Source organism: Ipomoea triloba, chromosome 15 (assembly GCF_003576645.1).
Source record: "Ipomoea triloba cultivar NCNSP0323 chromosome 15, ASM357664v1".
NCBI classification, from domain to species: Eukaryota; Viridiplantae; Streptophyta; class Magnoliopsida; order Solanales; family Convolvulaceae; genus Ipomoea; species Ipomoea triloba.
In genome coordinates this window covers 25,622,393-25,634,278 of record NC_044930.1, presented here as the reverse complement: position 1 = coordinate 25,634,278, position 11,886 = coordinate 25,622,393, and the positions used below count along the sequence as shown (strand labels likewise).

Sequence of the window (11,886 nt, the reverse complement as noted above, 5' to 3'; positions counted from 1 at the left end):
TTTTTTTTTTTTTTTTTTTTTTTCTTTTTGCTTTTACCGCAAGCTTTCAATAAAAATAATAAGAAATGTTTGGTGTCGAATTGGGAAGAATTGAAGTAGTAGTCATCATATACCTTATGCCAAATTGCCAATTGAATTTGTTTACTTTCCTCCTCCTAGTTTGGCTTTATGTACTTTGTCACCTTTAATTAGTTGTTGTAACAACACCCTTTGGACACTAAAATAGTCCTTGAGACAACAAACCATTCAACATTATTGTTTAAGTTTAATTTTTAAACATTCAAATTAATTATTAATTAGTTATTATCCTATATTGGTCCACTCATTTAGAGAAGTAATTTGGACTGTGATAAACACTCATCAAATCGGCCTTATTCAGCAATATAATGATGAACTTATGAACCTAGAAGCTGAAAGATAAAATGATGTTCAAATTCAATTGCAACATATCAGATCGAATAGCTTCCTCCTCTCGGGACAATTTATTGTACTCATATTTCAAAATAAGCCAGGGACAATTTATATTTTTCAAACTAAACCAGCTTGGTTGGCGTGAATGGTCGGGCACTCTTGTCCCTTAAGAGAACTCGGGAGTTCAAACCCCTTCTCGTATGGAAAAACCAATCTCGCCAGCACTTTGGCCCTTAATTAGGCCGGCCCGGGGCGAACGGCGACTCAGGACACCTCCACAGGAAATTTATGCTGAATTGATAGGTTGCTTGTATCCTTATAACAAAAATGTTGCAGAGATAGATATTGGCCCCGTTTGGTAAATAATCAGCCAATTTTGGCTTATTTGACCACTATTAGTTGTTTGGTTAATAAGCTTTTTGTAACTCCAAAATACTAAATTTCAAAAGGCAACTCAAAGCAGCATTTTCAATTAGCATTTTGAGAAAAAAATTATACCAAACAGCTATCAGCTAACAGCTAATCTATCAAACAACTTTTTACAATAAGCTAATGTTATCAACTAATCATACCTTCTAACCCAATCAGCTAACACAATCAGCTAACAGTCATTTACCAAACAGTGCCATTATGTTAAAATTGATAGGCCACCAACACCACCATCACCACTACTACTACTAGGGGTGGGAATAGACCAGACCCCTTGTAGGGGCCTATGTCCAGGTCTAATTAAAGCCTAGTTAGGCCTAGCTCGTTTAGTAGAAAGGACATGCTTGAGCCAATTTCAAAAGCCTATTAAACTAAACAGGTCAGGCCTATATATACCAAGCTCGACCTTCAGGCCTACAAGCTTGGACTATATATATATATATATATATATTATACAATATATATATCTTTATATTTACAATACAATCCCAAGTATATATAATTACCAAACTCTAACTCTCCACCTCCAAAATGTCATTCTAAATTATGATTCAACTATAAACATTGCTGCTAATCCTGCGGTATGTATTCTTATTTTTTTTTTATTAACGGATCTTACTGTCATAATATTTAATGAAATATCGCAACTTAATTATGTGAGTTGATTGTTTATTATTTAGGATATTATATAGGATAACAAATAATAATACAATTGAACTTAGGTATTTTTTGTAAATTTTTTACAGGTATACTTTAAAAGGCTTTAAAATAGAGGCCTTAAATAGGCTCAAACCCTATCTAAATAAGCTCAAACCCTATTTATGATCTATTTTGAAGCCTCTTTAAAAGCCTATATGTTAAATAGGCTTTTAAAAAGACTTCAGGACAGGCTAGGCCAACTGTAGGCTCATGCTTGAGCCTAAAAAAAGCCTACATAAGGGCCTAGGCCCAGGCTTGGGCTTTAGATTTTCATAGCAGGCCCAGGCCTAAATTTCTGGATCGTTATACCGTGGACCGTTGTGGACCCTAGTCAGAAATGACGCCGTATTGTTACGGATCTCATTACAGTTTTTTTTTAAAACTAAAATATAACTGTAATTTGAACAACAACAAAAACAGTGACGAAGAAGCAAGAACAAAAAACACACACAAATTCATCAGATCACAAAAACACACATGACAAAAGGTGAATATTTAAACGACATTGTGAAATTTGAAAAACATGGAACATAAGAGAAAATACTTGGGCTTATATTCTATATATGTATCCTAACATTCGAATGCACAAACACATCACAACCTGTGTTACTAACATGAATACACAGAACGATTGACTAGAATACACAAAATGTCTTCATAGAATACACAGAATGTTGACACAAAATACACAGAACTCACCCTCCTAACATTTGAATGCACAAACACATCACAACATGTGACACTAACATGAAAACATAGAACGGTTGACTAGAATACACAAAATATCTTCATAGAATACACAGAATATTGACACAAAATACACAGAACTCACCCTCCTAACATTCGAATGCACAAACACATCACAACATGTGATACTAACATGAATACACAGAACGGTTGCCTAGAATACACAGAATGTCTTCATTGAATACACAGAATATTGACACAAAATACACATAACTCATCCTCCTAATATTTTGGTACGGGGTGCACAGTGCATTGTGCACCCTAGTCCACGATATAAATTTCCTAAATTTCTAAAGCTCGGCTCGGCCTAGCCTATTTCCAACCCTAACTACTACCACACTGCCGCCACCAACACCACCACTACTTGTATGGGTCTTTCAAATAAGGTAATCTGGCTTATAATAAGTACTCAACTTTAAAAAAAGAGTTTGAGAATTGATGGAGTATAAATATCACTCAAAGGGCAGATAATGCATATGTGCATAGTTCTATGCATTTCCATAACTTGAGAAAGACTTATCTGCAGATTTCGGAATGAGAGAAGTTTACTATACGGAATGAAGCACTCAAACAATTTGTAGTGTCTCTTTTTAAGCCTTCATGAATGCAGGTTTCATTGGCACCAAAAGGCATTATAATATGTTGTAAAGAATACTGAATTTAACAGTGGATTATTACAACATAGCCATGGTGTCATTGGAGCAGAAAAACATCAAAACACACACAGCTGAATTGTTCAGATCAAATGGAAACCAAAAATACAACATCTTATATTGATGCACCTTTGAGCTGCACTTGAAGAATTACAGCAAGGAATCCTCTATTTGTTTTCTCCTGAAAGTGATTAGGCAAATTCCCAACCAAAGAGACAGATCACCACCAATCTAGATTGGACCGGACAAGTGGCTATATTTATCAACATTATCCAGTGCATGAACTTTTGAAAGCAACAGAAAACTTATTCAGCAATGAAGACCTTACAAACTGCAGCCAGGAACCTACAAGCTGAAAAATAAAGTGAAGCTCAAATTCAAATGCAACATATCAGAATAACCTCTTTGGACAAAATTATAATAAATGGTGCATTTACCAACTATTAGATTCCTGTTTTAGTCCCTCAAATAGACGACTGTTGGATTTTCCACTTTTGTGGTTATCAACTTCCAAAATTGACAACATTTAATACCTAACGGCTTTGAAAACTTGCCACTTTTAGCCAAAGAAGAATAAAATTTAGTGCCAGGTTTAGTACCCGACTATAGGACTAAAGTGGCAAGTTTTAAAAACTCAAGTACTGAATTTTTGATTGATTTTGAGGTTGATGATGGAAAGTACAAATCAAATAGTTCATGAATATAATTAAAGTTGGAAAGAACTCTTTACATAAAAGTAGAAAGTAATTGGCAATTGGAAAAGTTAATATGGAGTTTAAGTATAAGTTTCATAGGTATATACATTCCTTGGCTTTCATAAAAGTTCATATTAAGCCCAAAATTAATAAATTCCCCAGTCACTTTCTTCTTAGAGCTTACAACACTTTCCTCTTCAATTCTTTGAATGCATTCAGAGATTTCGAAACCTTCTCCTTTAGATATTTCCTCACACTCAATTCGTTAGAGCTTCCCACACTTTCTTCTTCAGAGCTTTCATAATTTGGCATTTCAACCTTGAAAAGTAATTGAAAATGAGTACAAAAATAAATAATTAAATTAACACAAGGAATTAGAAGGCAAAAAACTAATAGTTACAAATAATGAACAAGAAATAGAGAGAAACCTTAGTTCCAACTTTACGAACACGAAGTGGACAACCTGCCTTTCCCTTTAATGTTATGCTTTTTGCATAAGAAATATGCGTTGCAGAAGTCTCAAGAGAAAAATAACAGCATTCTAATACAATTAACTTCAGTGTTTCAATTTTTGCAAAATTAATTGGAATTTGTTTCAATTCCCAACAATATCTTAAGACTAGGCGCTCCAAAACTGGGAAATGATTAGAACTTGCATCCCAATGTCTGAGATTTGATCGTGAAATAAGAAGTGCCTTTAATTCCCGAAAGCCCTGCTTCGATGGTTCCCACGTTAGGCCACAAAAGGCGAAATCTTTTAGTTTCAGCATCTCAAGGTGCGGCAACTTGCCAATTGTATCCATCTCCTTCCATGGAAGATCAGTATAACTAAGTGTCAACTTCTTAAGGTTTGGTGGAAATCCTGTTGGAAGACAAAAGCGCTCAACTCTTCCTACTTCAAACTTCAACTTCTCAAGTAGATGTAAATGTACAAGGCTCCCAAGATAGCTAGGCACCAATTGGCCTTCAATGTAAATCCCAAGTTCTTTTAGGTTTAGAACCATTCTGAAGTTTGGTTTTTTGTCAGAGCTAGCAACTTTCAACCAATAAAGAGTTTGCAGATTCTTTTTTACTAAGCAAGGGAGATATTGTGAACATCTCTTGTCAACATGCAAATGCCTCAATTGTGGCAAACCCAAAATATCACACGGCAGTTGTAAATGACATTTTTTCATCCATGAAGTAACTGTGAGAGTTACCAAATTCTTAAGCTTGAAAAATTGAAGGAATGTTTTTCACGTGACCATCCACGCGTGGACGTGGCGTGGATGGGCATGGCATGAGGAATTTATCCAAGGGCAATTGGGGGAGGCTATTTAAGGCATTAGGATAGATATTTTAAGGAGCTTTTTGGTTAGTCTTAATTATGGATTAGATTTTCCTAGGGAGAAGGTAGAGCTTACACTTAGATTGTAGTAAGAGAAACGTAACATTTACATTTCCTTGCAATCTTGTTGAAGAAGATCTACATTCAAGCTTTGATTTGGAATTCTATTGCTCTTGTTAGGTAAATCTCTATTTCTATTTTGATCTTGTTTGCAATTTAGATTTCAATTTCCATTTCCATTTTGCAATTAGGTTTTACTTTACAATCATGAGTAGGTAATTTTCTATTAGGGATTGAGTTGTGAAATTTCATGATGCTAAGTGTTAATTCTTAATTCCTATTTTGGAGATTGGATTGTGTGGATTGGAGAAATTGTTCTTGTTCATGATTAATGATGGTTTGTATGTGTTCCTTGAGGTTGGCTAACTCTTTAATTTGAATGATCTAAGGCATCAAAGCTAGGCAAGATATTGCTAGCATTGTTGTAGCTCTGATTAATTGTGATTTCCTATTTTAGAATTGACAAGTATGATTAGGTAATGTGATATAGGCAAAGTGTTTGTAAAAATGTCTCTATGCCTCTTGGTTGCCTAAAAGCACTCCAAAGCTAGAGAGTTCCCAATAGACCAAAGGTGAACGGTAGTAGCAAAGTCACCCAAGAATAACCAACCACACAAGTCAATTCTCCTATGCAAAAGATACACAATGATGCATCATGATTGCTCACAATTCATTCCCTAGCTTTCTTTATTTGATTTCGTTTATTGATTCTTCGTTTTGTTCAAACTACAACAACAATTCTATTATTAGTTGAACTTTCGTGATGGGGCGAATGATGAAAACACAATGCATTCCCTTGACTAAGAGCTAAGCGCGGCTTCCTACTTGACCTCCTTGAGAGAACGATAATACCCGGGGGTAACCCCAAATCTTTTGATATGCATCCAAGAATGCGGTAAAATCAATACTATAGTTTCATTACAACACAACTACAGTATCATTTAAATATAACTACAGTTTCATTGGATAATATACGTTCAAATATGTGAAACTGTTATTCAGTTTCATTTTATATACACTACAGTTTCATTTCAACACAACTACAGTTTCATTTGATAATATAAAAACGAATGTGAGGCAATTTCATTTTAGATAAACTGTAGTTTCATTTACGAAGCTCCTTTAAGATGTGACGGCAACCGTTAAAGAAACGACGCCGTTTTTAAACCATGGTCCATGATATAACTACTAGTGTCTATCACTATTCAAAGGTTGGGCTAGTTTGGCCCATGAATTGTAATGCTCTGGCCAAGATAAGCCCATATAGTAGGCAAATTTTATTGTGGACCATGATTCATGTAGCACAGTAGCAGGGTAAACAATAAAGTGAAATAATGTCGTACCATTTTAATTAACTTTAATTTTATTTGATAATATATATTATTTTATGAATTTTATTTTTCACACAAACTAGTTTCATTATAGTAACGCTGAAGTATTACTTTAATTACATTTCAGATTCAGTTGACAATCTATGTTATTGTATGAGCTATATTTTTTAGTTTCGTTATACCAACATGAAATTATCATTTCAATTCTACTATAGTTTCATTAGTAATATACCTAAAAATGAACCTCCAATACACAAATAATGAACTTTTTCAATGTACTAAAAATAAACTTCCAATATACTAATAATGAACTTTATATCAATGGACCATCTTGTAAGGTGGATCATGGTCCATCGTATAATGATTACAAAACACCAATGCTTATATTGTGGACTTATCCACGTAACTTTCTAACTCAATTAATTTCAAAGTTCTAATATTTGCAAAATACATTTGAACTTTTTTCAAGTCCCAACAAAATCTTAAGATTAGGCGCTCAAAAATTGGAAAATGATTAACAACTGCTTTCTAATGTTTGAGATCCGATTGTGCAATAAGGAGCGCGTTTAGCCCTTGAAACCCCCTTATCAAGTAATATTTGGACACTTCCTTGCATTTCTCGTTCCCTATGCTTTTATTTAATTCTCCAATCTTAAATCCCTTTTTGGCATCTTTACTTGAACCATCCAAGTCCGAGCCCATTTCATGTTTACTTCTTGTGAGTAAGTTTTGTATGAGACTATCTTACCGTGAAACGTGTAATACTTTTTAGTTAAAATATAATACTAATTTGGAACCTTGTAGATCATTGGTTTTCTTCCCCATAAAGACTTGCAAAAGGTGAAGAACCAGAGATGGATTGGGTTGCAGAAGCTGCTGTGTTCTACTATTTGTAGTAGCCATTGAGTAACTCTAAAATGTTTCTGCAACTCAACCCATAGTTGTTAGCCTCAATTAATGTGTTAGCTGTCAAAACAGGAAATATAGCAAGTCAAGTTTTAGTCTTTTTCTTCTATTATCACAGATACAATATAGCAAATGCCAACTGCACATGTGACTCTCTAGCATTTGCACTCATTTTAGTATTCTATTCTGCAACCAACTCTTCTGTTTTTCTAATCTTTCTTTTCAATTCCAAAGGTAATATATATATATATAGTTCAAGGAAATGCTACAATATCATAATGTAAAAATATCGCATTCTCAAAATAAACATTTGCCAGGCATAAACCAATTTGATGAGTTCAACATAGGATGTAACAGAAAGCAATATAACACAGAGATGGATTAGATTATTGTAATCAACTGGAAAGCAAAAAATACAACATTTTGATGAACCATTGAGCTGTGCTTGAAGAATCCACTGGGGAACTGAAGTAAGAGATCTTTTCTGCTCGAGATGATAAGCATCTTCAATCAACCCAAAGAGACAGATCAACACCAATCTGGATTGGACTGGAAAACTGGATATATTTATGGACTATTGGACTGTTGGCAACATTCCCCAGTTCTGAACTCGATGAAACCAAACAGAGGACGTTGGCAATGACCACCTTACAAACTTCAATCATGAGCCTACAAGCTGAAAGATAAAAAGTGAAATTAAATTACATTGCATAAATAGCCTCCTTTTTGGACGAAATTAGAGCAAAATTATGTATATTGATGAGTAAAATGGTGATAGTAAAAAGAGGGTGTAATTGTCGTTCCGTTGAGGATTGGGATTATGACACGTACTTGTATGATAAGTAGAATTCTAGGCACTAAAGTATAAGATTAAGGAATGAAAATAAAATAAAAGATGCAAATTAAATGAGGAATAAACTATATGATAAAAGAATGGGTCAGATTAGGGGTATTGCAATCTTGATGTTGTAACAATCTCAAAATTAGAGAAAAACAATTAACCAAGGGATTTATTGGCAATGCACTCAAGAATTCAGTTCAACTACTTTCGTAATCATTAGGTTAGGATTGCCTCACTTTCGTGATGCATCAATCTTAACCTTAAAACACAAAAGCATTATAAGCCTCCAAATTACCCATATTCTCATAATATGAAAAATTGGGTTGAAATTGGTTAGGCTGAGTTTTTCATCCAACTTTCGTTGTGATGAAGTCCTCTCCAAAGCAAATCAATAAAAGTTGCGCATCAATTATCAATAAGAGGAATTTATAATTCAATTCAAACATAAAAACACTAGATTAATTAATTATCCCCTTTATGCAATAATCATAAACCTAGCATCAAGAATAACAATAGAACCCTAATCCAAACCCAAAAACTAACTACTCATGCATCATAAAAGTAAACAAAGTAAAACAATAATAAATAATCATAAATACTGCAAGAAATCTTAAAATAAAGTAAATAAAGGGAAAATGAGAACTTTACTGATGATGAAGAACAAATCCAACTCCAATTCGAGATTCCAAGCTTGAAAATAATCTAATGGAAAACTAATCTAAACTATACTAGGGAAATCTAAAGAGAAAAGGAAAAATAAACTAAAACTAACTAGGGTCGGGAACTCCTTAAATTGTAGAAAATTGCAGCATAAATAGGAGACAGATGGGCCTTGAGCCTATGAGGCAGCTTCTAATTCTTTTCCAATTCTTATTCTTGTTTCATTTCCTTCCTTAGGTAATTTTCTTTTCTTCCAAAATTTGTCCAAAATGTTGCAAAATTCTTCATGCTCCTTGTGGATAATTCAACCCTTAGGACAATATAACACACAAACAATTCTCAGTTTCACTAGGATAAAGAAAATAAGCATCAAAACAACTAAAATAAGAGGTAAATTATTGTACAAAATAGTAGATATCATATACACCAACTACAGTACCAATATTACATTATGTAAAATTATATATATAGCCTCATCCTCCTCTGCCACTCTCTTCTTAGAGCTCTCCACACTTTCCTCTTCAATTTACTCAATTCATTCCATTTTAGAGCTTTTAACAACTTCTTTAGGTATCTCATCACACTTTTCTGAGCATTCAGCCCTTCTTCATGATCGGAGCTTTCAAGACTTTCTTCTTCGGAGCTTTCAACACTTTCTTCTTCAGAGCTTTCTACAATTTCTTCTTCAGAGCTTTCCATAATTTCTCCTTCAGAGCTTTCATTATTTGGCAATTCAACCTTGAAAAGTAATTGAAAATGAGAACAAGAATAAAAATAAATAAACACAAGGAATTTGAAGACAGAGAACTCATACTTTAAAGAAGAGTTAGAGAGAAACCTTAGTTCCAACAAGACGAACACCAAGTGCACAATCAGGCATTTTCTTAAACAATAACATGTTTGTAGAAGAAAACTGGTTTGTAGAAGCCACAAGAGAAGAAGTACAACTATCTAACACAATTAATTTCATTGTTCCAATTTTTGCAAAACAATTTGAAACTTTTTTCAAATCCCAACAATATCTTAGGATTAAGCGCTCCAAAACTGGGAAATGATTAACATTTGCATTCCATTCTTTCAGATCTGAACGTGCAATAAGGAGTACCTTTAATACCAGAAACTCCCCATCTATTGGTTTCCACTTTGGACCATGAAAGGCAAAATCTTTCAATTTGAGCACCTCAAGCTTCTGCAACTTACCAATTACACCCAACTTTTTCCATGGAAGATAAGTTCGACGAAATGTCAATTTCTTAAGGTTTGACGGAAAAGCAGTAGGAAGGTAAAACCGCTCAACCCTTCCAATTTCAAATTTTAACTTCTCAAGTTGATGTAAATTGACAAATCTCTTAAGACAACTAGGCACCAGTTTGCCTTCGATGTAAATCCCTAGTTCCTTCAAGTTTGGAACCATTCTAAAGTTTGGATTTTGGTTCGAGCTAGAAACTTTCAACCAATAAAGAGTTTGTAGATTTTCTCGAACCATGCTTGGGAGATATTGTGAACACCTCTTTTCAAGGCGCAAATGTCTCAACAGTGGCAAGTCCAAAATATTACTCTGTAGTTGCAAAGGATAATCTTCTATCCATGAACAGACAATGAGAGTTTGCAAATTTTGAAGCTTCAACAATCTAAACTTGTGAAGAGAACCTATAGTGTTTAAAGCCAAGTATCTCAAATGAATCAAATCCGTTATTCCACTAGGCATGCCATGTAAGTATTTAACCAAAGACAGATCCAGTACTGTTAGCACTTTCAAACACGAGTACACCAACCTGCATTTTGAAAAGTAGAACTCTTTGCCAAAGAAGAGAATGGAGTGGATTTTACTGTACCTGTTTTTCCCACAACTGGCTTGAGTGAAAGGCCAATGACTTGATTGACAACTTATCCATCGACAAACTGTTTGGAAATATGTTTTATTGATGATCTGAACAACGTTATCTGTTTCAGCCTCTCTCACACAAATCTCATGCAACCGATCATGAATTTTACACAACTTCATTTTGCCATCATTACTTACTTTGTCAACTTGAACTAGACTTCTGTTAATAAGATCAAGCAAGCAATTCTCTGCTACTTCCTCCAAGCTCTTATTTTTCTCTGGCTTTAAAAATCTTTCTGCAACCCATAAGTTGATTAATTTCTTAATAGGGATAGAACAATTGCTAGGAAAAACTCCAAAATAAAGAAAGCAAGCTTTTAATTGACTAGGCAAGTAATTATAGCTCAAAAAAAGTATTTTCGAAGTTTTGTCATCAGCCCAATCCATTCCATCCAATGTTTCTGCAACTTCTCTCCATACTTCTAATGATCCTTTGGTTGTTGCAAGAAATCTAGCTATCACAATAATTGCTAATGGTAATCCCTGGCATTGAGAAGAAATTTGACGCCCAAGTTGCTCTAGTACAGGGGTGCAAAAACATCTTCCCCCAAACACCTTCATAGAAAACAATTTCCAACTGTTCTCTAGATTTTGGAACTTCATTCTTTTTATGTCACAAAAATAACTTAAGTGTTCAGCCACATCAACTACCCGAGTAGTTATCATGATTGGATTTCTTTCATTAGAATTACGTGGAAAACATCTTTGGATGGCATACCAGACTTTGGTAGTCCATACATCATCTAAGAAAATTAGATACCTCTTACCCATCAAACTTCTACGTAGTTGCTCTTCTAGTTGATCTTCGTCCATGTTAGAGATTTCTCTAGTAATCGGCATAATACAACGTAATAAACCAATGAGCATCTCTTTAAGGTTATATTCTTTAGACACAACAACCCATGCTCGAGTTTCAAAGCAAGCAGTAATACGTTGATCTTGAAAGACTACTTCGGCTAATGTTGTCTTTCCAATGCCTCCTTCGCCCACGATTGAGATAATGTCTCGTTCTATGGACTCTGACTGAATGAGCATATGCACTATCTCTTCTACGTCTTCCTCGAATCCTACAATGATTTCATTCTCAGTATCAAAAGCATATTGCAAGCTACCCCCAACCATAGCATTCTCCTCCTTGAAATCATTTGTAGATGAACCAACATATGAAAAATCATTTGCATTTTCAGCCAAGATTCTTGATTCAATTTCCTCAATATCTCTTACTGCTTGTTCCAAGGTCAT

The 11,886-nt window shown here is 34.4% G+C and overlaps 1 protein-coding gene across 1 annotated transcript; it reads right to left on the bottom strand.

The window, feature by feature from the left end:
- Positions 1-9,788: 9,788 nt before the first annotated feature.
- On the bottom strand, positions 9,789-11,886 carry LOC116005937 (putative late blight resistance protein homolog R1B-17). The gene is made up of 2 exons (XM_031246170.1): positions 9,865-11,886; positions 9,789-9,803 (listed from the first exon to the last, which is right to left on the bottom strand). Exons 1-2 carry the CDS (start codon positions 11,884-11,886, stop codon positions 9,789-9,791), a joined length of 2,037 nt encoding a protein of 678 aa, XP_031102030.1.